Raw genomic sequence first — 26,976 nt, forward strand, 5'->3', positions numbered from 1 at the left:
CTTTTGTTTGTTGGAGATTTTAAATTACGGTTTCAATTTCATTACTTGTGATAGGTATGTTTATATTTTCTAATTCTTCCTGGTTCAGTCTTGGAAAACTTTACCTTTCCAAGAATTTGTCCATTTCTTTCAGGTTGTCCATTTTATTGGCCTATAGTTGTTTGTAGTAGCCTCTTGTAATCCTTTGTATTTCTGCAGTGTCAGTTGTGATTTCTCCTTTTTTATTTCTAATTTTATTGATTTGTGTCCTCTCCCTTTTTTCCTGATGAGTCTGGCTAAGGATTTATCAATTTTGTTTATCTTCTCAAAGAACCAGCTTTTAGTTTTATTGATCTTTGCTATTGTTTTCTTCATTTCTATTTCATTTATTTCTGCTCTGATCTTTATGATTTCTTTCCTTCTACTGACTTTACGTTTTCTTTGTTCTTCTTTCTCTAGTTGTTTTAAGTGTAGGGTTAGACTGTTTATTTGAGATTTTTCTTGCTTCTTGAGGTGAGATTGTATTGCTATAAACTTCCCTCTTAGAACTGCTTTTGTTGCATCCAATAGATTTTGGGTCGTCATGTTTTCATTGTCATTTGTTTCTATGTATTTTTAAATTTCTTCTTTGATTTCTTCAGTGATCTCTTGATTATTTAGTAGTGAACTGTTTAGCCACCATGTATTTGTGTTTTTTACAGTTTTTTTTTTCCTGTAAGTGATTTCCAATCTCATCGCATTGTGGTCAGAAAAGTTGCTTGATACGACTTCAATTTTCTTGAATTTTCCGAGGCTTGATTTGTGACCAAAGATGTGATCTGTCCTGGAGAATGTTCTGTGTGCACTTGAGAAGGAAGTGTATTCTGCCACATTTGGGTGAAATGTTCTATAAATATCAATTAGATATATCTGGTCTCTTGTGTCATTTAAAGCTTATGTTTCCTTATTTATTTTCAGTTTGGATGATCTGTCCATTGGTGAAAGTGGGGTGTTAAAGTCCCCTGCTATTATTGTGTTACTGTCAATTTCTCTTTTCACGGTTGTTAGCATTTGCCTTACCTATAGAGGTGCTCCTATGTTGGGTGCATAAACATTTATAATTGTTATATCTTCTTCTTGGATCGATCCTTTGATCATTATGTAGTGTCCCTCCTTATCTCTTGTAACAGTTTTTATTTTAAAATCTATTTTATCTGATATGAGTATTGCTACTCCAGCTTGCTTTTGATTTCCATTTGCATGGAATATCTTTTCCATCCCTTCACTTTCAGTCTGTATGTATCCCTAGGTCTGAAGTGGGTCTCTTGTAGACAGCATATATATGGGTCTTGTTTTTGTAGCCATTCAGCAAGTCTGTGTCTTTTGGTTGGGGCATTTAATCCATTTACATTCAAGGTAATATATGTTCCTATGACCATTTTCTTAATTGTTTTGGGTTTGTTTTTGTGGGTCTTTTTCTTCTCTTGTGTTTCCTGCCTAGAGAAGTTTCTTTAGCATTTGTTGTAAAGCTGGTTTGGTGGTGCTGAATTCTCTTAGCTTTTGCTTGTCTGAAAAGCTTTTGACTTCTCTATCAAATCTGAATGAGAACCTTGCTCAGTAGAGTAATCTTGGTTGTATGTTTTTCTCTTTCATCACTTTAAGTATATCCTGCCACTCCCTTCTGGCCTGCAGAGCTTCTGCTGGAAAATCAGCTGAAAACCTTATGGGGATTCCTTTGGATGTTATTTTTTTTTCCCTTGCTGCTTTTAATATTTTTTCTTTGAATTTAATTTTTGTTAGTTTGCTTAGTATGTGTCTTGGTGCGTTTTTCCTAGGGTTTATCCTGTATGCGACTGTCTGTGCTTCCTGGACTTGGGTGACTATTTCCTTTCCCATGTAAGGGAAGTTTTCAACTATAATCTCTTCAAATATTTTCTCAGACCCTTTCTTTTTTTCTTCTTCTTCTGGGACCCCTATAATTCGAATGTTCGTGTGTTTATTGTTGTCCCAGAGGTCTCTGAGACTGTCCTCAGTTCTTTTCATTCTGTTTTCTTTATTCTGCTCCTTGGCCGTTGTTTCCACCATTTTGTCTTCCAGGTCACTTATTCGTTCTTCTGCCTCAGTTATTCTGTTATTGATTCCTTCTGGTGTATTTTTCATTTCAGTTATTGTGCTGTTCATCTCTGGTTGTTTGTTCTTTAGTTCTTCCAGATCTTTGTTAAACACTTCTTGTACTTTCTCAATCCGTGCCTCCATTCTATTTCCGAGATTCTGGATCATCTTTACTATCATTACTCTGAATTCTTTTTCAGGTAGACTGCCTGTTTCCTCTTCATTTATTTGGTCTTGTAGGGTTTTACCTTGCTCCTTCATCTATGACGTATTTTTTTGACATCTCAATTTTTTTTTTTAATGAGTGGGATTGTGTTCCTTTCTTACTGGTTGTTTGGACTGAGGCTTCCAACACTGGAGTTTGTATGCTATTGGGTAGAGCTGGGTCTTTGTGCTGAGTTGAGGAACTCTGTGAGACCTCACTGATGAATACTCCCTGGGGTCTGACGTTCTCTGTTGGTCCAGTGGTTCGTACTTGGAGGTCCCACCGTATGAGCTTCAGCCCAACCCCAGGCTTGTGAACCAAGATCCTGCAACCTGCGTGAGGCAGCAAAAAAGAAAAAAAAGAAAGAAAAAAAGGAACAGTAACAAAGTAAAAAACAAAATTAGACTAGGAAACTAACAGATATGTTAGAAAGAATATAACATTAAAATATAGATTAATCAACAACCAGAAGGTAATCAGTACCACAATAGTAAAAAAAAAAGAGGTGGGAAAAGAAAAAAAAAAAGAGGGGGGAAGGCCTTTGCTGTGATGGGCGGGGCTTATGCAAGGGTGGGGTTTGGGCAGGCGGGGCCAGTGCTCAGGACCCACAGGGCTGGAAAAGGCCCTGGGGGCTGTGGGGGGTGGGGCTTAGGCTGAAGGAACAGAAGGGGCCCAGGTGTGACCCCGCCCCTGGTCTCAGAGGGCAGGGACCTCACCTGGGAGCCCAGCAGGCTTCCTGGGCAGGGCAAATGCCTCCTCTCCTCTCCTGCTCCTCCAGTCTGGGAGGGCCCCTCCTGCCTGCCTCTCCTGATCTCCCCAGCCTCCCTCCTATGGCCCCAGGACCAGTGTGGCTGGTGGGGAGGGGGGCCTCGAAGGACAGGGGACTGACATGTGAGCTCAGCAGGCTCCCTGGGCCCGAGTGGGCGGGGCATCGCCCTCCACTCCTCTCCTGCTCCTCCCGGAGGGCCCCTCCCACCTGCCTCTCCTGATCTCCCGGGCCTCCCTCCTATGCCCCCAAGGACCCATGCAGCCTGGAGGGCAGGGGATCAGCCTCGGAGCTCAGCAGGCTCCCTGGCCCGAGTGGGCCAGGCGAGTGCTCTCCACTCCTCTCCTCTTCCTGGAGAGTCCCTCCCGCCTGCCTCTCCTGATCTCCCCGGCCTCAGGGGTGCAGATCCGATCTGGCCTCCACTTCTCCTCCCCCCTCAGTCCCCCTACATTCTACCGGTTCACTTTGGGGTTCCTCCCATCTCCTTGGGCGTCAGAGTCCCCCACCAGCGCGCGGCAGATGCCCTAGTTGTGGGGAGAAGCTAACTCCGTGTCTTCCCACACTGCCATCTTGACTCTGCCTCCCTGGAAAAGTTTTAAGATTGATTCTGTTCAGCAGTAATTCCACCTTTAGAGATCTATACTTTATAGAGAAACTTCCACAGGCACAAAAGAGGCATATACAGTGCTCATGGCAGCACCATCAAGAATCAGAAAATATCACTGTCCATCTAAATCTCTATTCATAAATTAATACCCAATTTGTTGCTCATTGATTCTATAGAATAACACAAAGCTGTAAGAAAAATGAATTAGGCCCATGTATATTGAATCTACCAGGTGTAACAAATATCACAGAATAATAGATGCTGATCCCATTTATATAGAATGGAAAAAACCAATATTCATATATTTACGTATTTCTGCAGCTAAAGAAATGGAAAAGCTATTAAAAGTGATTACCTCTGGTAAGAGGAGTTAAATAGGGGGACAGTGAATGTATACAACTTTACATTATAATCTGTATACCTGTTTTACTGCTTTTATCTTTTATTACAAAGAGCATAAATGCATATATTGTGATGTAATTTTTTTAAAGAACTGGAATAAAAGACATTATCTCCTGGAATTTCATCAAGTTCTAGCAAGTACCAGAGACAGTGACAAAGAGGATGAGGGCTGTGGAAACTTTCTCCCAAGAGAAAATGTTGAAGAAGCTGGGGGTATTGTGCTTGAGTAAGAGAAAACTTTTATTTGCTCCAGGGAACAGAGGCCGTGCCCAGTGGGTGAGAATCCAAGAGACAGACTGAAACTTTCTAACCATGAGAGAACCCCAAATGTGAAATGGGTTGCTGTGAAATGCCTTGTGAGCTTTTGTCACTGGTAGATTCAAGTAATTACCAAAATTTCCTAAGTAAACTTGTTGGGTTTATTTTAGAGACAATGACTGTACTGGTGGGTAGGTGAAGAGGGATCCCTCAGGATTTGGGATTCCAAACATGAGTAGAGGTTAGCACAAGAATTATTGTACGTGATTAGCTAAACTGTATAGTCCATGAAGGATCTTAGATTATGTTAAGAACTAACTCATTATAACATCTAGCTAGGTGAGCATAGCTTTCTGAGAAAATTCTTAGAATTTCACCCTTACATAAACACAGATAAATTCTCTAAGTTTCAGATCTTTTACTGTCAAAGTGCAATCCACAGACCAGGAGCATCAGCTTATTAGAAATGCAGAATCTCAGGCTTTACCATGACCCCATGAATCAGAATCAGCATTTTAATGAGATCCACCAGTGATTCCTGTTCTTGAATTTGAGAAGCGCTGGTTTACCCAGCTATCCATAGAACACCTCTTATTCCTGAGCCTTCAAAGCTCACATAAAAAGAAACAAACCCCTCACATGAAAAACAAAAAGCCCAAATTATGAGAAGTTTTGATTGTTATTATCTATAACTGGGGAGAAAAGAGAAAAAAATGACCATATACACATAGATAGGTGTAGATATATGTGTTTGTATAGCACATATACATATATTTACATAACACGTATAAATATATACATGTACATACAGACACACATAAGCACAACCTAAACTTAAGTCTTTCTAGCTATCAGTTTAAGTGGGTGGTCATCAACCGTTTTACCTTCTAAAGAGATTTTAGCTCACTTCCCTTCCCACTAGTGAATAACACTCAGTTTAATTAGACACTGAATCAAAGAAGGTAAACATCTTTGAGACGTTTCTCCTACTTTTCATTTTGACAGCTGTTATGACTTAGGACATTTTTAATGTCATATTCTACATTTTTGGTTTATTAAGAATTCTTTCTATTGTTTTCAGCATATTGATGGGTTTTTGAGACTTAATCCCTTAAGTTTGATTTACTAAGCTTTTAGTATTTTTTTCCACATCAAGGTTATTTGGGGGCAGGGAAATTGTGGAAGGAGGTTACTGTAAAAGAAGAGTAAATAAGGTGAAAAAAGCTTCCAGGTCGGGAAAATATTCTAATTAGCAGTTAAAACCTTGGCAGAAATGTATTGGCTTCTGACTGATTTTAGTATATCCATTTCCTGAATCATTTTGGTTTATCACTTGCGTGCAAAGGCATTTAATGGCATAATGAATTCAGCAATGTATGGGGATGTCACGGTAAAACCTTTTGCTGGATCTTCAAAAACATTGCTTTTCAGAAACTGTTTCCTTAACAAGTCATGTTGCCTCTCAGCAGGCTTTGCAAAGTTTAAAGCATACTCTCCCATAACTGGCCCCAGATGGAAAATACTCTCTTGAAATTGGCTGGTTTTTTAAGTGTAGCTCTGCATGGCCTTCTCAAAGGAAAAAAAATAAGCTTGAACAGAATGCATTTAGTAGCAGGTCTGTAATTCCCCCAGCATCCCACATATTTGGATGTTTTCGCTTTTGGCAGTGGAATTTTTCTAATTTAATTAACTCATTAGTGTTAGCAGATGACACAGTGTGAAAATTCTTTTCCCTAGCCACTTATCTAAATATTCTTCCAATCCACTGGAGTTATGTGCACACTTTATTTATTTTGAAAATGTGTTTATTTGTTTCATTTCTACACTGACTTTCCCCTTAAGAGTTCACGGGCAACGTGCAGACATTTCACAGAATGAACTACAACCTTTTCTTCAAGCCATAAATGGAGAAGAGGCCGAGGAGGGAACTAAAAAGTGGGGAAAATCTTTACAAAGAAAGACTGGGAGAGAAACAACAGATGGTTCCGGAAGAGCAGCCAGAGCTGAAATGCTTATCCTGGTCCAAGCCCCTGCCATTCTGTCTCTTGCTTTTTAGTTCATACACTGTAAAAATGTCACGATGGTTTGTGTCTGGAAATTAACTGGCAATGCTTCGAATGACAATGAAGGCAAGTTTTCCAGGATGATCCAAACCAAAAGTGAATCTTCTTTGCACTGAAACCATTCACTCCTTCATTCACATTTTTTAAACTTACTTTTTACTATTGACATATAAATCTTCTTAGATTTTAAACTTCCTTGAAATTTGAGGATCCATCTTCCTTCCTTCCTTCCTTTCTTCTTTCTTTGTCTCTTTCTTTCCTTCTTCTTCTCTTTCTCTGCCTCCCCCTTCTCCTTCTCCCACCTCCTCCCTCCCCCTTTCTCTCCCCCTCCCCCTCCCCTTCTCCCCCTCCCCCCTCCTCCCCCCTCCTCCCCCACCCTCCTTTTTTCTCCCCCTCCTCCACCTCCTCCTTCTTTGTCTTTCTCTCTGTCTCTGTCTTTTTCTCTTCGGGGCCTGATACAGGGCCTGGGACAACATAGATATTGAATAAATAAATATTACTGAATTCTGAATGAAAGGAATTCTGTTGTGTCATTCCTAGCAGTTATTGAATATCTACTCCAATATTTCATTTTATTTTTCTGAGGATTTTGAACTTTAGTATTTATTTATTTAACCATTTAAACTTGTTATTTTATGTTTTTTTTTGCTGTACGTGGGCTTCTCACTGTTGTGGCCTCTCCTGTTGTGGAGCATGGGCTCCGGACGCGCAGGCTTAGCGGCCATGGCTCATGGGCCCAGCCGCCCTGCGGCATGTGGGATCTTCCTGGATCAGGGCACGAACCCATGTCCGCTGCATCGGCAGGCAGACTCTCAACCACTGCGCCACCAGGGAAGCCCTAAACTTGTTATTTTATATTGGAGTATAGCCGATTAACAATGTTGTGACAGTTTCACGTGCACAGCAAAGCAACTCAGCCCTACAGAAACATGTATCCATTCTCCCCCAAACTCCCCTCCCATTCAGGCTGCCACATAACGTTAAGCAGAGTTCCCTGTGCTATACAGTAGGTTCTTGCTGGTTATCCATTTGAAATATATCAGTGGGTACATGTCAGTCCCAAACTCCCTAACTATCTCTTCCCCCCACCCTTCCGCCCACCCTGGTGACCATAAGTTCGTTCTCTAAGTCTGTGTTTACTCCAGTATTTTAAAACAGGCATCATTTTAGTCCTGAGAGCAATTTTGTTAAGATGATTGCTGTTACTATGATCTTAATTTTATCCATGAGGAAATGGAGGCCAAGAGATGTTAAATAACTTGCTCAGGGTCACAGAACCCTTCAGTTGGAGAGTTTGAACTCCGGACTGGCCTGGATGCTGCTACCCAAGAAGGTGGTGACATTGGACAGCCAGATCTGATGAAGCTCAAGCAGTGATAAGGGAACTTCCTTACCTTTCTGTAGCACATCCCCAGTTTCTGTCAAAAATAAGTAAGTACTGGGTGGTAGAAAGGGTTGACTCTGAATTGTGCACTTTAAAAAAGTGAATTTTGTGGTAGGTGAATTACATCTCAGTTTTTAAAAGATTTAAATAGGGCTTCCCTGGTGGCGCAGTGGTTGAGAGTCCGCCTGCCGATGCAGGGGACGCGGGTTTGTGTCCCGGTCCGGGAGGATCCCACATGCCGCGGAGCGGCTGGGCCCGTGAGCCATGGCCGCTGAGCCTGCGCGTCCGGAGCCTGTGCTCCGCAACGGGAGAGGCCACAACGGTGAGAGGCCCGCGTACCAAAAAAAAAAAAAAAAAAAAGATTTAAATAATAAAGGTTGGAAATGAGTGAATTTTGGTCATTTTAGAGGTTCTAAGAGCTTTCCCTGTCCTTGCTTCCTTAGGACCTTAGTTCACATCAGTTCTTTAACTGTTCACCTTTAACTGTTCAATAGCCAATATTGAACAATAGCCAAGATTTCCAGACCCAGATTTCACTGAATCCCTGGTTCCCTGTGTTGGAGGTGCCATTTCTCTGAGGATGGGGTCATGGGACCGTGATTCTTAGGAGTCTGCCCAGCGTTTAAATCATCAACTATAAGCCACTGGCTAGTTTCCAGGGTGAGAAGTTTAATAAACAGGAACTCCTGAAACCATTATGCTTAGTGAAATAAGTCAGACAGAGGAAGACAAATACTGCATGTTATCACTTATATGTGGAATCTAAAAAATAAACTAGTGAATATAACAAAAAGTAAGTGGACTCACAGAGATAGAGAACAAACTAGTGGTCACCAGTGCGGGGAGGGACCAGATGGGAGATTAAGAGGTACAGATTACTATGCATAAAATAAATAAGCTATAAGGTTATACTGTACCACATGGAATATAGCCAATATTTTATAATAATTGTAGATGGAGGATAATCTATCAAATTTTTGAATCACTGTTATATTTCTTAAACTAATATAACATTGCAAATCAACTATACCTCAATTAAAAAATGTAAAAAACTAATTTTCATCATGATACAAAATTTTCCTCCACTTCAAAGAAAAAACCCGTTGTCACATCCCTCAGAGGTGTTTCCAGCCGCTAATGTATCTGGCAAGGATGGGATACCGTATTTGGGAAGGCTGTTCTCATTCAGTCTTTTCTAAATCCATTTCAGGGTGCTGTTAGTAGACATTTATGAGTGAAAGTCACATAATTTGGTATTTTTTATACTTATGTCCAAAACGGAGACAGTAGTTTTCTGTTCCATCAGAGTGCATGTGCATACACACACATGCACTCTCACATACACGCATATATGTATACACTCACACACACATACACAAGCATGTGTGCACACACACACACCCTTATGCATATGACTCACGAATGCATGTGTCAATAGCAGAAAGTTATTGAGCCAATATAGCTTCCAAAAGGAAACTGTTGTGTATATGTGTTTAAAGTATGAGAAAAACCAGCTGCTTTCCCTTATGTAGACTTAATCGGGATGAAAAGATTTCAGTACAAGCTGACAGGAGCTTCAAATGTTCTGTTTGGTAGCTATATGCAAATCTGACAGATTCATAACTTCTTTTTCCCTCCTGCTATTTGCACTTTGAAACGAGAGCAGGACGCTCATGGAGAACAGTGGGGAGAAAGGAGTGAGCACGTTTGGGAGCATTTGCGTCAAGATTTTCCATTCTTACACTTGGAATAGGAAGTTCTTTCCCTCCTTTTCTAAGTGATATGATGACCTTACCCTGAGTTTCTACGACATTTGCATGTTAATTTGGAATCTAGATTTTTTTTTATCGTAGTATAATTGCTTTACAATGTTGTGTTAGTTTCCACCGCACAGGGAAGTGAATCAGTCATGCGCATACGCACGTGCCCTCGCTCTTGGACGTCCCTCCCCCGCCCCTTCCCTCCCAACTGGGCCATCACAGAGCACCGAGCTGAGCTCCCTGTGCTATACAGCAGGTTGCCACTAGCTATCTATTTTGGAATCTAGATTGGATATTTCTGTCTTTAGTCAACATTACTCTCTGCGCAAAGCAAAAGACCAGTTTAAGCAGGATGATTAGTGAGCCTGAGAGAGTGGGGCAGGGGGAAGGTGCAGGTCCAAATTGTATCCAGTGTTTCTCTTCTTTGGGGTCAGAGTTTGCAAACTAAGAATTGCTGGTTGCAGTGGCTCAAGAAAGGCGGTTGCTGCTGTCAACAACTGTGTGTCCCTCAGCCCTTGAGACAGGGAGGGAGATCAAGAAAGGGCGCATACCTTCACCCCCTCAAACTGGTGATCCACTGACTGTGTGTTGGAGTCTTTCAGGGATCTTAACAGGAGGATGAGTGGGTCCCACCCTTAGCGATCCATTCCTGATTTATTTGTTCTTTGGTGACTCCACAGGCGACTCTAACCTGCAGCAAAGTCTGAGAACAACCACTCTAACCAGTAGTTGCCATCCCCGGCTGCTGTCCCCATATTCGGGGGCCGGTGCCCTTGCCCCTGGAGACTGCAGTGATCTGGGATGGGGCCTGGGCGTTGGTGAATTCTACAAGCTCCCCGGGGGTTTCTGAGGAGCAGCCAGGATGGAGATCTGCTGAGCTACCTGGTCAGCAGATTTTGTCACTGTTCTTGTCACATTCAATTCTGAAATTACTCTTTGTAGAGTTTATATCACATAGGAGCCAGTTTGTTGAGTGCTCAGGGGAGATGCCAATGAGTGTGACACTGTCTCTGCTGTCTGGGTGCTATTAGGCTGCACACAGTCATGTTTTGCATTGTTTGTTGCTTAATGAAGCTGATTGAAAACTATCTTGACTCTAGATGTGGAAGGGCTTTTTCATGCATTGTCTCTTCTGAACCTGAAAATATCTGGGAGAGATTAGATTAGGAAATGCAAATTCATAGAAGTTAGGGAACATGCTCAAATTTACATGGCAAAGAGGGCTGGGGGCCAAATCTTCCAATGCCTTTCAGCTCAATCATTTCCCCCCATTTCTTCGGGCAAACCATGAACATTTCGAAGCAGGTATGAGGAGAGGGGGAATCAGAGAAGCAGAAATTGAGCTGGAGAAACCTGTTCTCAGAATGTGTGTGAGTGTATGAGAGTGTGTGTGTAAGTGTGTATGTCTGAGTGTGAGAGTGTGTCTGCATGTGTGTGACTATTGCATGTGAGGAAATATGACTTAATGGTGTTGTTTGGTTCTTGTCCCTTGAAAATTATACAGTCTTTTAAAGTCTAACAGAAAAAAGAAACTACTGACATCTTTAGGAATATTAAAGGGTCTGTCTGGCACTGAAAGGCCATTACTATCTGTGAGGAAAATTAAAAAGAGTTTATTAAGGCCAACTCAGATTTCTACTGATACCAAGAAATAGTATTTTAATCAGCTAGAAAGAGATGTATGTGAGCAGAGATCACTGTCAATGACCATCAGTCACAAAAGGATGCTTAATATCCTGTCTTCCTTAAACTCTGACCATTTTCATCCCCGTGCAGGGAGGGAGAGGCATCCAACCTATCCCCTGGAGGCAGGTATGTGCTCTTTATAACCAGAGTTGTGAGAAGCCATAGGAAAGACATGAACACGACTGGATTGTGGTGCTTTGTAAGTGCAGGCTGGGCCCAAGGAGTAATGTTTAGGTTGACAGTGGTTTAAAAATCATGATAAAATGTTTTCTTTGAGGCTTGGGTATGTCTGTGTGTTTGCCTCAGAAAGTAATTTCTGTGTTATAAATGTGCATGGCCTTTCTTTGCTTTAGCAATGTTATATTTCTGCTCAGCTCTTTATATATTCATGAAGACAGCTGTAAACATTCAAGCATTCATTTATTCATGCAAACAACAAATGCTCATTGAGTGTCTGCCATGTTGCTATGCACCAGGCATCATAATACTACCCTGGAGAGCATAGAATATAAAATAGTGTTCCTGCCCTCCAGGAGCTAAGTGCCTAGCAGAATTTTTAATTCCATGCTGTTATTTCAGAAGGCTCGCAAGAAGGAAGACAGGAACTGCCCAAGGAAGGCTGTCTGTCTGTCCAAAGGAATCTCTATGGCGTGTGCCTCAATCATGGTCAAACCTGGAAAAGAGAAACTACTCTAGGTATTTCAAGCAGAGAGGAATTTCATGTGAGGAATTGGTTATGAAGTTGTTGGAAGGGCTAGAGGGGCAAAAGGCATAGGTGGTGGTACTCAAAGGTTGGGAAGCTGCTACTGCCCTTTCTTAGGATGAGTGGTTGGAGGAATCATGGAAGTTACCGGAGCCTGTAGCCCCTGCTTGTTTGTTTGTTTTGCGGTACGCGGGCCTCTCACTGTTGTGGCCTCTCCCGTTGCGGAGCACAGGCTCCGGACACGCAGGCTCAGCGGCCATGGCTCACAGGCCTAGCCACTCCGCGGCCTGTGGGATCTTCCCGGACCGGGGCACGAACCCGTGTCCCCTGCATCGGCAGGTGGACACTGCACCACCAGGGAAGCCCTGTAGCCCCTGCTTTTGATCCTGCCTATCTGGAGCTGGAAGCAGAATGGCTTCTCCCTTCCTGTTGCCTTCTGATCTCTCACAGACTCCTATTGGCAGAATCCAACTTGACCAACCGACTAAGAAGTCTTGATGATGTAGTTTGCACCTCTAGACTTGCAGTAGAGAGAAGTTATAGCAGGGGAAGGCGGATGTGGATGGTGGTGGTAGTGAAATTCACGGTCCAATAACCAGTGGAGAGGGAGAGGGTCTGGCAGTAGCCACTGACACCCAGAGTTTTTGTGACTCGGTACACTGAGATGTGACCAGGCTTTGAAATCTGACTGAAACTAACTCTTATGGATTGAAATGTATCCCCCCCCACCCAAATTCATATGTTGAAGCCCTAACCCCCAATGTGCCTATATTTGGGGATAGGGCCTTTTAGGAGATAATTAAGGTTAAATGAAATCATAAGAGTAGGGGTCTCATTCAATCAGACTGGTGTCCTAATAAGAAAAGGAAGAGACACCGGAGGCATGTGTGCAAAGGAAAAGGCCATGTGAGGATACACAGAGAAGGCAGGCAAATGCAAGTTAAGGAGAGATGCCTCACCAGAAACCAACCCTGCCAGCACCTTGATCTTGAACTTCCAGCCTCCAGAACTGTGAGAAGATAAAGTTCTATTGTTTAAGCCACCCAGTCTGTGGTATACTGTTATGGCCACACAAGCTGACTAGTATAATAAGCAAATATATAAATGATGAATATAAAGAGTTGGATGCCAAATTGCAAATTTTTACTAAAAATGCTACTCTCCAAAAGACTGCCTACTTATATTTGCTGGTCAACACATTCTCCTTTAATAAGTAAAGCTACATGGGAATCCAATAAAATGAGGAGGTTGTTTGATGACAGTGGTCTCTGAGCAAGGGAGTTTGTTGGATAATACAAATGACCAGTGTCATACCGAAGTGTCTTTGGGGGCTGACGCTCATTTTTCCTCTAGACCTGCAGTCCTTGTTGGGTTTATATACATGAAGGTGCTCTCTTCCCCCATGGTGCTGGGGGCAGAGCGTGTGAGCCTTCCTGACTTTTCCTTTGTGGGCCCCTCCTCTTTTCATACTGACACAACCTGCTTGCCATTTGTTTCTTTTGGGTGGCCTTGCTTTGATCCTTTTGGACAACTTACTTTGATCCTCTCCATGCTCGTTTTATGGTTTAATTCACAAATTTTCAAGTTCTTGGGGTAGAGGTAGTACATATACTGAAGCTGATAATTGGCTAGGATGTACTGCTATAGCTGTACTGCTTATTGCCTTTCACTGTACCCTTCTGATCAGTCAATACCTAGGCCGTATCAGTTGCTAAACGTTTTGAATGTCAATCTTTGCCTATATAATTAGCATCATAAAACGTGAAAAGAAATTGACCAGGTTAAGTTGTTCAATCAGCCTTCCACGTAGCAGACTAGCCTGTTCAGGAACTGTCAAAAGGATCTCCATTTCCCAATGACAGCTTCATCAGCTTATTACAGAGCAAAAAATTCAGTCACTAGAGTTGCTTCTTAATGAGTTGAATCATATATACCAGAAGGGATAATGAATATATCTAACGTTTAAAGCTTACGTGCTATGTGATCTTTATTTACTTTATTTTATTTTTGGAGTAAGGAAAGGTTTATTGCAGCGCCAAGCAAGGAGAAAGGGTGGCCCATGCTCAAAACCCCTGCTGTTTTTTTTAAATAAATTTATTTATTTATTTATTTATTTATTTATGGCTGTGTTGGGTCTTCATTACTGCGTGGGGGCTTTCTCTAGTTGTGGCAAGTGGGGGCTACTCTTCATTGAAGTGCACAGGCTTCTCACTGCCGTGGCTTCTCTTGTTGCAGAGCACGGACTCTAGGCACGCGGGCTTCAGTAGTTGTGGTGAATGGGCTTAGTTGCTCTGCGGTGCATGGGCTTAGCTGCTCTGCGGCATATGGGATCTTCCTGGCCCAGGGCTCGAACCCATGTCCCCTGAATTGGCAGGTGGATTCTTAACCACTGTGCCACCAGCAAAGCCTCCCTGATGGTTTTTGGGGGAAAGTGTTTAGAGGCAAAATTTGGGGTGAGGGCTGTAGGGTGTATGGCTTTCTTCTGATTGGTTGGTGGTGAGGTAACAGGGTGGCACTCCAGGTATCTTGAGCTCAGCTTGAAGTTACTGTCTTCCACCTGGGTGGGGACCTTAGTTCCTGCAGAAGAACTCAAAGATATTGTTCTTTATATTCCTTGTGGAGGAACCAGGACCCTGTCCCAAGGCTGCACCATTGTTTCTTGACTGCTCCTTCTTTGTTTCTGCATCCCCTCCCTTCCCTGATTAGCAACTGTTTGAATATGCCCTTTGGAACTCAGGGAAGGTTAAGGAGGCTGAATGAAGCATATTTCCTACAAAATAGGGGGACCTGGAAAAGATTTGTACCCAGGAGCTCCACAGGGTCCTGCTAGGCTTCAATCCCCCCTTTACTTTGACACTCCTCAGTCTTGAGGAGAACAGGTGTTGGACAAGAAAGGGAATAACGTTTTGGATAGAGACTTTAATCGTAAACTCAGCAGAGGAACTCGGTTTTAGGGGGACTTGGTCTCAGTCCTGCCGTGTGATCTTTCAGTGGATCATCTCATTAATCATCACAACAAACCTACTAGGAAGAAGGTCCTGTTATTAGTGTCCTTTCATAGATGAATCAACTGGAGCTTAAATAGGTTAAATAATTTAATGTGATCAGCGAGTAAGGGGTGAAGTAGAGAATCAAACCTGAAGATTAACCATTGTATTTAGAACAAACAAGTCACCTTGGCCTACAAGACCCTGAGTGAACTAGTTGTTACTTAAATCTCAGAACTTTTTTCACACGTTCTCTTCCTAATTTGCTTTAGTGCACACAAACCTCTTCACCAGCTCCTTCCCAGCAGAAAGACTGGCCCCTCTACCTTGGAATGCTTTTTTTTTTTTGGCTCCGTTGGGTCTGTGTTGCTGTGCGTGGGCTTTGGTGAGCAGTGGCTACTGTTTGTTGCAGTGCACGGGTTTCTCATTGCGGTGGTTTCTCTTGTTGCAGAGCACAGGCTCTAGGTGCGCGGGCTTCAGTAGTTGTAGCACGTGGGCTCAGTAGTTGCGGCACATGGGCCCTAGAGTGCGGGAGCCTCAGTGGTTGTGGTGTGTGGGCTCAGTGGTTGTGGTGTGTGGGCTCAGTAGTTGTGGCATGTGGGCTCTAGAGCTCAGGCTCAGTAGTTGTAGCGCATGGGCTTAGTTGCTCCGTGGCGTGTGGGATCTTCACGGACCAGGGCTCGAACCTGTGTCCCCTGCACTGGCAGGTGGATTCTTAAACACTGAACCACCCGGAAAGCCCTGGACTGCTCTCTACCCATGTTTTTATATGGCAGCTCATACCCTTACCATTCTGTCTAAACTTTGCTTCCCTTTACACACACTTGACCCCTCAGTTACACCAGTCACGGGGTTGTTTCCTTCATAGCAGGTACCAATCGTGGTTTGGAGTTGTTTTCTTATTTGTTTTCTGTATCCTCCCACTAGAATGTAATCTCCACCAAGGCAGGGGCTTGGTCTCTATTGACGTGCTGTGTCACCAACATCAAAGTACTGAGTCCTCCATTCATGAAGCACTTAATAAACATGAGCTAAATGCCAAAGTATCATCTATTGTGATCTATTAAACCCCAAGGCTCTTGGGAATATAAGACTCAGGAGGGCATGCTTTTGTTGGACGGGGGACTCTCAGGGCCTGAGTAGTCTCTGTAGCTGGACTGATCATCACAGACAGTATTCTGAGCCACCAGTGCATAGAGTCCCTGGGATGAGAAGGGGGCTGCAAAGTGGATGGGAACGGCTGAAAGCATGAAAGACAGCCCCCAAATAAATTTCAGTTAACTAATCGTTTGGCCTATACTATTAGCATAGAACTAACTTTCTTCTGACAAGTGCTGCCAGTGCTTTGTTGGTTTTTAACTCTTAGGCCCTACCAACAAGCAGATATTAAGAACTGACTATAGTTAAAGAACTGACCCAGGTGATGAAGGTGATTCCTAAGGTCCCTAAGGACTTCTATGAACCTTGGGAGGGAAAGGAATCATCGCCAAATGGAGTGATGCAGAAGGTTTTGGGAAGGATCGGGGATCTGAGCCAGGCACTGGGGCAAAGGGAGGATTAGACCAGATGGAGGTATGATCCAAAGTGTGGTTTCGGGAATGTTCTTCCTGTGTTTGGAGATTGTAAAGCCTGGTTGGCAGGAATTAGACCTTGAACATGATGTTGAAAACTTTGGATTTTATCCTGAAGTCAGAGTGGAGTTTCTGAGTGGACCAGTAATGAATTAAAGTGAGTGTTCCTGAAAGTGAGAGATGGAATGATTAAAATGGAAAAGAAGCCCATCAGTTTCCTACAACCGACTATAATGTGGGCAAACCCTGCCTGGGGCACAGCTGTCTCAACCCTCTTCCTGGTAGAGGAAACCAAGAGAAAGAGACCACATACTGTGTATAGGCTGTGAGGTCCCGTCTGTTGCATCCTCGTTAAACTTGGAGCAGTTGAAATAATTCTAAAAAATATTTCTTCTCAATTGTGTCAGAAACTGATTGGTACAGCATTTTATTAAGCTCAGCTCTTCTATGTCGGCTGTCCAATGGCTGATATAAAACGTGTTTTTTGCGAATTATGAGCAATTTCTGTACCTCACAGTGCCTTCTGAGTCATCAGAGGCATATTCAATTATGTTGACTTGTATTTAAGGTTAACTGGTTTTTAATGTTATCCGTGCATAATTAGAACTTAAATGTAAGTTGTCATTTATTGCCTTTAAACCATTTTTATATACATCATTTGATGGCCATCTGTTATCTGTTTTTGCAGTGGAGAAAGATGAGCTTCAGAGAGCCTAAATGACTTGTCCAAGTTCACTTGGCTAATGCGTAGGAAAGTCTGGGTTCAAACCTATTTCATTTCAAGCATTTTACATCTCGGTAAAAACTGGAAGCTAGTATTTAATACATCTAACGCGTCCTTATGAACCAGAATACCAAGTCATTCTAGAGCAAACAATCTTGGTAGAGTGCAGGGATTAACTCTATCTGATCTGATGAAATGCAGTGGGTGTTCAAATACTTACTCACGATAATGATGCCATGACCATTCATGTGGATTCAACCTTTCCCAAAGCAAATGTCTCTTGTAATGTTCCTTAAATAGGTTTAAATTATTTTTAAATTAAATATTGACAATAATGTTCATGTTTCAGTTTCCCCTTACTGGGTCTCGGACTCAGCAGCTCTTGCATATGGAGCGTGGCTTTGTCCATTTGCTCTCGTGGAATTTGCGGACAGCGTCCCTGTGCACAGCAACAGAATGATGCTGGCGGATAGAGAGAGGACGGGTGTGAAACAAGCGTGGCATGAAACGGACTGTTTGCTTTTTTCCACAGTCTGCTGATTAGACCTGCAAACCCATCCCGTGACTCCATTAGTAAAACCTGTGAAAACACAGGGGCCTCCATAGAGACGACTCTGACCTTGGCAGCGGGCGAGGGTTTTGGAGTCGAGAGAACCCAGTTCTAAACTTATGATTTGGGTCTGGGCATTTTTGGCTTCAACACTTGCTCCTGGTTAGAAAGTGAACAACAGGGGTCTAAACACTGTTCGCTCGGATGGTAAAACACATGTTCACTTTTTGCAGTGACCCTGGAAACAGAAGGGGAATTCTTATAAATCACAAAGGAAAATAAATAACTTCACTCATGGAGGGAAAGAGACAGCTTGAGAAAAGGGACTTTGGAAAAAGGCTGTCTCTAGATAGCAGTCTTGTGGTAAGTACTAAATATTCATTTACCACTATATGTTTTGGCTTAAAATGCATTATTCTTTGACTGTGATTTCCTGAACGCTGTGCTTTCAAAACCTCTATTCCAGTTACCCCATTAACAATATCTCCTGGGATTTTTGTTTCACTTATTTTTTACAAAGTCAAAAGCCAGCAAACTATTGGAATGTTTGTATAGTGTCCTAATAGGCAAATGTCCTAATCTGTCAGCATTACATATAATTACATTAATTCCAGCTGAAGTAAACTTTAACCCATACAAAAACACTACTGTACAGCTGATACCAAATGCCAAGCTAGTATATAGTTGTTCTGTCACCCATTTATCTTAACTCTGCGGGTAAGTTGAACAAGAATTCACTAGAGTTTCAAATACTGAAGAGCGAAGAAAATCTCTGAGATCTTGGGTATGTAAATTTGTTCAATGGTCCATAAACTTTCTTTCTAAAAGTTTGAATACTGATGAGCATCATTCTTAACAATTTGGTTGGGTTTGCTTTCGTGTATGAGGATCTGGTTAGTCCAAGGAAATAGACTCCAAAAGTCACTGATTTCTGAAGGTTGGCCAGTCTTTCACAGTCTGAGCTGAGATGTTTGGGGTCACCTACTCAATGATGCATCTGAACAGGGTAAAAAATCAAATGAAGCAAGTCATTCTTTACTCTTTTGGTCATCTACTCAAGTAGAAAGGTAGCTTAGTACCTTCTTTGGCATGACATTTAGGGATGTGCTTTATTCATTTGTGTCCTCCCAGCTTCGGGCCTGGAGTTGGGGTCAGAGTAGGTATCCAATAAAATATTTGTTGATTTATTAGTTGCCCTTTTCCAATTCTGCTGCTGTAGGACTTGCTCTGTCGGTGTCTAGATTAGCTAGTTACCCTGCGACTGCTGAGGCTTCACGTCACAAACTGTTCATAAATGTGAGTTTCTGGGAATTGAGAAAAGAGTTGCATTTAACTTTTGTGTCTAGTTCTTCTGTGTCTCTGTGAGCTCTGTACTGGGCAGCATACCTTCAGAGGCTAAGAACTCTTATAGGGTTTTAAGTTCTCCTCCCAGTTGGCATGCCCTCTTCTCATTTCTGAGGTCTTTCTGTCTCCAGGTACAGTGCAGTGAAAATTTTGTGTGTGTGTGTGTGTGTGTGTGTTTATATGTCTATACCCTTTGCAACTTCTAGGGAAACTTAGGATAAAAAGATAATTTCTCAGCCTCTCCTCCTTTTCTTTGCCAAAGGAAACACTTCTTACATATCAACCTGCCAGTAAGGTGTGTCTTATGCCTAGCTAGGCACTCATATAGTAGTATATATAGTAGAAGCAGCCCAAGAAAGTTTCTCTTAACACAGAAGTATCATCCTTGCTGATTAATCCCTAAAGCCCCCAATTTGGCTTTAGGTCCCAGAGAAGCTACAAAGACCCTATAAAAGCAAGCATGCTAAGCTATTGTCTTTTAGTCATTCACAGTAGCACTCATTAATAGAAGGTCTTGGATCATTCCCAGATGTCAGACAGATGAGCAGAATTTTGTTGAGGGAGTTGGTAAAGAAAAGGATACAGGGCACAGAGTGCCAGCATGCAAGGCTGGGCTGGCGCGAGGAGGGGAGGGGACATGGATTATCACGAGGGCACTGGGCATCTGAAAATCAGAGAAGGAGATTCAATGAAATTTTTGCCATGTTTAAATTTTCCTTAAGGACAGACTTGACCGTGAGCATAAGTCAAAGCCGTTGTATTACCTTTGCTGGCTGAAAATCCCAAATCAAGCTTGCGTTCCCATTGGCGTGTGGCTCTAGCCTGAGTCTTGTGGGGACTGTGGATCTGTTTCTTGACTTACAGCACAAAAGAACGTTGGGAAAAGGAGAGCTTGTTGCTTGGTACCACCTGAGAAACGTCATCCTGTTAAATCTCCCTAAATGATGCTTAGGAGGGTTTTCACACTAGTGAAATGTCTTCCTTGTTTACTAGAGGCAGATTGAATGTGACATCTGCATGTGCCTGTTGGGAAAATCCTGAAAAAGAATTCGTTCTCCTATGACTGTGTGGCCCAAGGTACAGGGATGCTTGAATGCTATTCATCGTTATACAGGGTAGGCCATGTGACTACGATTTTGCCTTCTGTTTTACCGTTATGTTCTGCCCTCACATAAGATGCCACTATTGGGACAGCAAGAGGATTGGTTTTTAGGGTGTGAGACCCATTGAAAGACCCTAGTGAAGTTTATCGTGACTGTCAGAGAGACAGACACAAATAGGGGAAGAGATTAAAGCTGACTGGCCCGTAAAGGACTTGAACCCAAGACCTTGTCCTCCTCTTTGGCTCTGTGTCAAAACCACACAAATAACTAGGCAAGAAGCACACAGGGATGATTCTAGATCAGGGTTGCTGGGAAATACAAGGAAAAAAAAAAAGAAAGAAACACCTGGCACCATATCACGCACTCTTCATTCCCAACTCATTTTCTTTTTCATTTTATTATTCTATTCGATTCTATGTTAGTTTTATTTTTTATTTCATTTATTTATTTTTTTCTGTTCTATGTTATTTTTAAATCGTTGAATCCAAATTGGGAATGGGTTATCCAGTCCCCTCACTCTGCAGAAAAAGTAGTTAATAATCAGCAAGTTTAAATGCTTTTCCTGAGGCTGCACAAGTAGGATACAACTAAGAGTAGAAGTGAGGTTTCTGACCTGTCACTTCAGTTCTTTGTCTTTCATTCTCTAATAATAATCCAGTAAGAGAAGATCCTTTGGAAAACTGAGCAGAGGAAAGAGAGACATACTAAGCTCTTAAGTCGACATTCCACTGCCGTGATCGTTATGACCCATATTTTTGAGAGTCAGAGGGCCCAGAGGTAATTTCCACTTTCAGATTTTGCAGGCAAAAAAATTCCTTAGAATGTACCACAAGAATAAGGCACTATTAACTTCATTACACTTTTTATTTCACATAATCAAATCACGAAGTGTTGAGTAGCTCCCCTGCAACAGTTTTAAAAATTTTATGCTGGAGGAACCACAGAATAAAAAAACCTCACAGTCCAAGTACTGAAAAAAAGCTCCAACTGGGGGATGTGAGTTTGTGGTCCTTAGTCACAATTTTGCTTTCAGGTCCTGACACATGGGAGGGTTTGAGAGTGTGTGTGTGTGTGTGTGTGTGTGTCTGGGCATGCGTGCACCCTAGTAACGCTAAAGTATTCTTTGATGTTGCTGATTTTTGACTTGATGAATCATCCTTTTAAAGAAGAACGTGACAGGGGAAGTGAAACTGAAATGAAAAATATGTTTCAATGTGAGGCGTAAAGACACGGAGAGAAAGACAAGCGAGGACACGTTGGCCTCTCCCGGTAGGAGTATGCCAAGTAGCCGCGTATTCATGGAAAGTACAGTCTTCTCTCTGATAACAATAAAAATCACCCCAGAAACGGGGGCCTCTTCCTGACCCAAAGCTCTTCAGCCCACCCCAGGATGCTTTTTGATCGGAAAAAGTCAGCATTTCTCACTGCTTTTTTATTTTCAGGAATCATCTCTGCAGATAGGCTGCACGTATAGCTGTTTGACACTTGTAGCTTGCTAGCATTTAGCTGATGAGCAGGCCAGGGAGTGAACGTTTTTCCAGCTCACATTTCAAGAGCAAAGATTCTCTTTTAATTTGGGGGGAAAATACTTTTTGCGTTTAAGCACAGATAGGAGTAACAGTTTCTCTCATGAGTGATGAATTCCATGTGGTACCCCAATCTTTTCTCCCCCACTGAAAGGAAGACAAAACAGTGGCCATATTAGATCCTCACATCTGACAGAGTGCACTTTTGACAGACTCGTGGCAGCAGGGAAGCCCCCTCACAGGTCCTTCAATTCATCCTTCAGCCTCTGGATGGTTTGCATCCAAATCATTAGAGTAATTAGGCCTTCCACAGGCTCGCATTAACTCTGTCAATCAACAAACATCACTGAAAACCTGCTTTATGGTTAAGATGCTTTAGTAGCCATGGGATGTGCTGGGTAGTTGCCATTTCCCCCTCCAGATCCAGTCCATCCTTCTCTACCTGGCTGTGCACCCCTGGAGGATGTACCACCTGGACCTTGTTCAAAGAATCCCTGGCCTTCTGACGTCTCACTGAGTTTGGCCAATGGGCTGACCTAGAAGGCCATCCCAGGTTGGGAGGAAAGAGAAGTCGAGGTCTTCATTTTCCTGCTCTCTCCCTGCCTGGCTGTGGACCACAGTGACTGGACTACTCTGCCTAGGGCCACAGCTTTAGTTGGGCAACTCTCTCCCACAACTTTAGCTGCAGTTACAACCACAGCTCTCTGTGTTGTGGCACCTTCTCTCTCCCCAGGCCCCTTCAGGCTTTTTGGTAGTAACGACTCCTGGGTGTTGCCAGCCCATCTCATGTTGGTTTGCCTTAGGTCTGCCCACACTTGAATCAGCAGTGCCTTTACCAAAACCTCCTCAATTAAGTGGTTTGAGTGTGTCATCTTTTTCCTGCAGGGTGACCCTGACTGATATGAGGAAATATTCCTTCTCAAAGTGTTTACAGTTTATTTGTAGAAGCTGATCTAATAAGCAGGAAAAATAACAGAACATGGAGAAGATACACAGGTGTGACATTGACAGTGACAGGACTTGAGATCACTCTGGGAGGATGTAAGGAGGCACCATGCAGTAGCTGTTGTTAGATCTGTGCTTCAAAGCAATGGTGAGAATTCGATAGGTAAAGATTGGGATAGAAGAGAAGAAAGACGGACTTCCCTGGGGGTCCAGTGGTTAAGAACCCACGCTTCCAGTGCGTGGGGCACGGGTTCAATCCCTGCTTGGGGAACTAAGATCCCACATGCTGCATGGCATGGCCAAAAAATAAAAATAAATTTTTAAAAAAAGTGAGAAGAAAGGCAACCCAAGGAGATTGTCCTAAACCCCTTGGTGACAACTCATTTCATTGCTGAATTATTTTTTTCCCAGGAAAACTTCTTCCTTATATCAAATTGTGATGGTTAATTTTATATGTCAACTCAATTGGGCTAAGGGATACCCAGATAGCTGGCAAAACATTATTTCTGGGTGTGTCTGTGCAGATGCTTCCAGAAGAGATTAGCATTTGCATTGGTAGGCTGAACAAAGAAGACTGCCTTAACCAGTGTGGGTGGGTATCTGATCTGCTGAAGGCCTGCACAGAACAAAAAGGCAGAGGATGGGCGAATTTGCTCTCTGCACGAGCTGGGACATCCACCTTCTCTGTCCTCAGACATGGCTGCTCCTGGTTCTACAGGCCTTTGGACTCAGACCTGTATCATTGGCTCCCTCATTCCCAGGCCTTGGGGTTTGGAGTCAACTACACCACCAGCTTTCCTGGGCCTCCAGCTCCCAGACGGCTATGGGACTTCTCAGCCTCCGTAATCACAAGAACATTCTCTCATAATAAATCTCTTTGTTTACACATACACACACGCACAGACAGAGCCCTGACTGACACGCAAATTTAAATTTCTGTTGTTTTATCTTCAGTTATTCCATTCCCCCCGACCCCGCCACCCCGTTTAGTGACTGGAAGTTATTCAAAGCAGGCGTCAGCAAACTCTGTAAAAGGCCACAGAGTGAACAGTTGAGGCTTTGCAGGCTCCATGAGCAGTCAGAACAGCTCAACTCTATGGCCGTAGTGGAGAGCAGACACAGACAAGACAGGAATCAGTGGGTGGGGCTTATGTGCCAATAAAACTTTATTTACAAAGACAGCAGCAGGCTGGATTCTGAAGGCTATCTGCAAACGTTAGAGAAATGGGAAGCTTGAGGGTCCATGTTGGCTCTTCCTGAGTGCTAACTTTCTGAGCAGTGATTTGTGTTTACCCTCAGGACAGATGGTACCCCGAGGCAGGCAAAGAAGCAGGTTGAGGCGTCATGCAAAGATGCAGGTCCTCAAGAAGTTGAGGAAAGGGAAAGGTTTTAGAAAGCTCCAAACTCGCTGAGACTTTTTCTAAACGCAAAGTATGGGCGTGGTTAGTGTTGTTCACAGCAGCCATTGGATTGTGAGTACTCAGGAAAATATCTGTATCTTGTAAATGCTCCAGGCATTTCTGTAGCTGCCCCGACTTTGTTGGTGCTATAGTTAGACTACTCTTCACCAGAGGGATGCTGTGCAGAAACTACCAGGTTGCTGAAGAAGGTTTCTAGCTACTCAGATCCCAGCTACCCTTGACCCCTTCTACTAAAGGAAGCATATATAAAGTAGGGTTTACTCAGTGCCTCTGACCGCTGGGCAAAGACCAAGCTGCCCTCTGGGAAGCCTGACGTTTGTTCTCTGATGTCAAGATTGTTTGAGATTTCCCAAATGATCATCAAGTGGAGGAGGGTCCAGGAATGAGAGCAAGCTTTTTATTTCCCGACTGCTTCATTCCCCCTAAAAAAAGGACAGTTCTCTTAGCCATCTCCTAGATGTCCTAAGAACAGACCATGCACCAGAGCCAGATGTTGGAAGGTGTGGTGATGTCTGAGGATCCAACCAAGGCCTCTTTCTAAGGAAAAAGCAACAGTGGAGAACAGGCCAGCTTCGGTCTGGGCTAGTAACCTTTCTAAAGTGGCATGCTGAATCTTTGACTGTTCCCTTTGAAAGTGAGCAGTGGTAGAGCTTAAGAAGTGTAAGATCCTTATATGGAGTTACCCAGTGAATCTGCCCCCCAGCCTAGCTGAGTCCATCATGGCAGGTCAAGAGAACGCTGGAGAAATGCCCTGTCCAGCTGCCCTCCAGCAGCACAGATCCTTGGGGACTCTGGATAGATTTGGGGCAGATGAGCTGGGGGAAGACAGGGGAGGCTTGGCCAGGTGGGCACAGCCCACAACACTTGGTTGCTAAGCATGGTAAAGGGGCTCCGGACAAACAGAAAGAGATCAGAACCCAGCAAGAACAACGCTGGGAGGGAGATTAAAGATTTGAGCAATGCTGCTGCGGAGGACGGAGTCTGAATGGAGAATAGGACAGAGGAGCAGCTGTAGAATATGCCCAGGTGGTGGGCCTGCGGTGTGTCAGCAGTGGGGCTGGCTGAGTCGAACACAGAAGCCACCTTAGCAGACAGTGTTCAGGCAGAGAATCACGCATCGAATGTCGACCAGGAGGGCTTCCTTCCCTTAGTAATCATAGCGGCAATTTTTTGAGGCTTACTGTGTGCCAGGCACTCCACTCAATGCTTTAGGTGGAAACTGTCATTTAATACTCAGGACAACCCTTTAAGGTAAGAACTCTAATTATTCCTGTTTACAAATGAGAAATCAGAAGTTTAATAAGCTCATCAACTTCCTCAGTGCTCTAGGACTGCAAAGGGAATTAGAGTGAGTGATGGAGTTGGGATTTCAACTCAGGTGTGTCTACCTCTAGACTACGCTGTGCTATACAGCTTGGAAGCAGAAAACCTTTTTTGCCAGTGACTGGGAGCTCCTCACATGATGCTTCCCAACCTTAAAGAGCCCCAGCCTCAACAGGGCTAGAGGTTTACATGTCCTTTAGCACATCTGCCATATTTCTGCCTCCTGGTATCAGAAGCCTGATTTCGACAAAAGAATTGTCAAAGGGGCAGAGGTTGGAGGGGGAGGGTTATAAAGAATAAGAAATGCATGTGTCAAAACTTGGTCTAGGCTTAATTTCTCGTCTTGTACTTTTTCAGATTAACCGGGTCTTGGAAACAACTTCTATAGAGATTAAAATTTATTATATATATATATATATATATATATATATATATGTGATATATACATATATAATATGATATATACATATATATAATATCATAGATCTGTAATTTAATATTTTTAGCCATATGAGGACTGATTGTGGTGTGACATGTACAAACCAAGATGGAATTATTGATTAGAATGGCAGTAGAGTAGGGAGGAACTGGTGAATGATGGGGCACCTCCAAATATAGCACCCCCAGTATGCAACAGGCTTTATAACTTGAGTGATGATCCTATCAAATGGCTGTACCTTCTTTTGACTGGGCCACTGGCTGATGGAGATGGTTAGGGATCCAGCATCATTTCCCATGAGGAGATTCCCAAAATATGTCATTTGTTTGCCCACCCTCTGCAATTGGTGCTCCTTCATCTGACGCTGCCCAAAGGAGGGTCTGCCTTTATTCTGGTGGTGGCTCCCCCTGAATGAGTCTTCTCTCCCTTCTTATTTCCTTTCTCTAATCACTGAAAATCAGGCAGACTGCCCTCGTAATGGTATCTTTCCAAGTTCTTATTAAAATGTCCTTTCCTGAGTTGCCGTAATACTCACTGCTGACCTTTATCTCCACATTTACCACTTGGGCACATGCCCGTCTACTGTAGAACCTCAGCCGAGGCACTACTGACATTCTGGGGCCTGTATTTCTTTGCTGTGGTGGCTGTCCTGTGCTTTGTAGGATGTGTAGCAGCATCCCTGGACTCTACCTACTAGATGCCGATAGCTCTCCTCCTTCAGTTGTGATGACCAAAATTGTCTCCAGACATGGCTGAGTGTCCCCTGGGGAGCACAGTCAATCCAGACTGAACTGAACTGTAAGCTCCTTGAAGATAAGAGCATTGTCATACTCACATTTGCATTCCTAAAGTCTGACGCATAGAAAACACTCCGTGAAATGAATGAATGAGTGAATGTACCAGTGAGAAGCAGTTCATGGGCAAGCAGCCACCAGCAGGAGACACTGGATATGGGGGAAGACGGAACTACCTGGAGAAGGCACTGAGTGCTGGTTGAGAAGGTTGGGAGAGTAGATGACACCCTGCTTTTCTGGTTTGCCCCAGGATGAGTCTAATGTGTGTGTAAAGTTTTTATTATTATACATCAGAGACTTTTAACTTGTTATCTGGGCCCTCTTGAGTCCCAAGGTACTTGATAG

At 43.2% G+C, this 26,976-nt stretch overlaps 1 protein-coding gene across 6 annotated transcripts in view; it reads left to right on the plus strand.

Moving 5' to 3' along the window:
• Positions 1 to 26,976, plus strand: part of NCKAP5 (NCK associated protein 5) — a 1,063,199-nt gene that overhangs the window by 129,209 nt on the left and 907,014 nt on the right. For all 6 annotated transcript variants that reach the window (XM_033860244.2, XM_033860243.2, XM_033860246.2 and 3 more), the window contains exon 2: positions 17,970 to 18,099. In XM_033860244.2, the coding sequence (XP_033716135.1) occupies positions 18,031 to 18,099 (69 nt within the window). In that variant the 5' untranslated portion in view covers positions 17,970 to 18,030. The remainder of the gene's footprint in view (positions 1 to 17,969; positions 18,100 to 26,976) is intronic.

Source organism: Tursiops truncatus, chromosome 7, assembly GCF_011762595.2.
Source record: "Tursiops truncatus isolate mTurTru1 chromosome 7, mTurTru1.mat.Y, whole genome shotgun sequence".
Lineage (NCBI taxonomy): Eukaryota > Metazoa > Chordata > Mammalia > Artiodactyla > Delphinidae > Tursiops > Tursiops truncatus.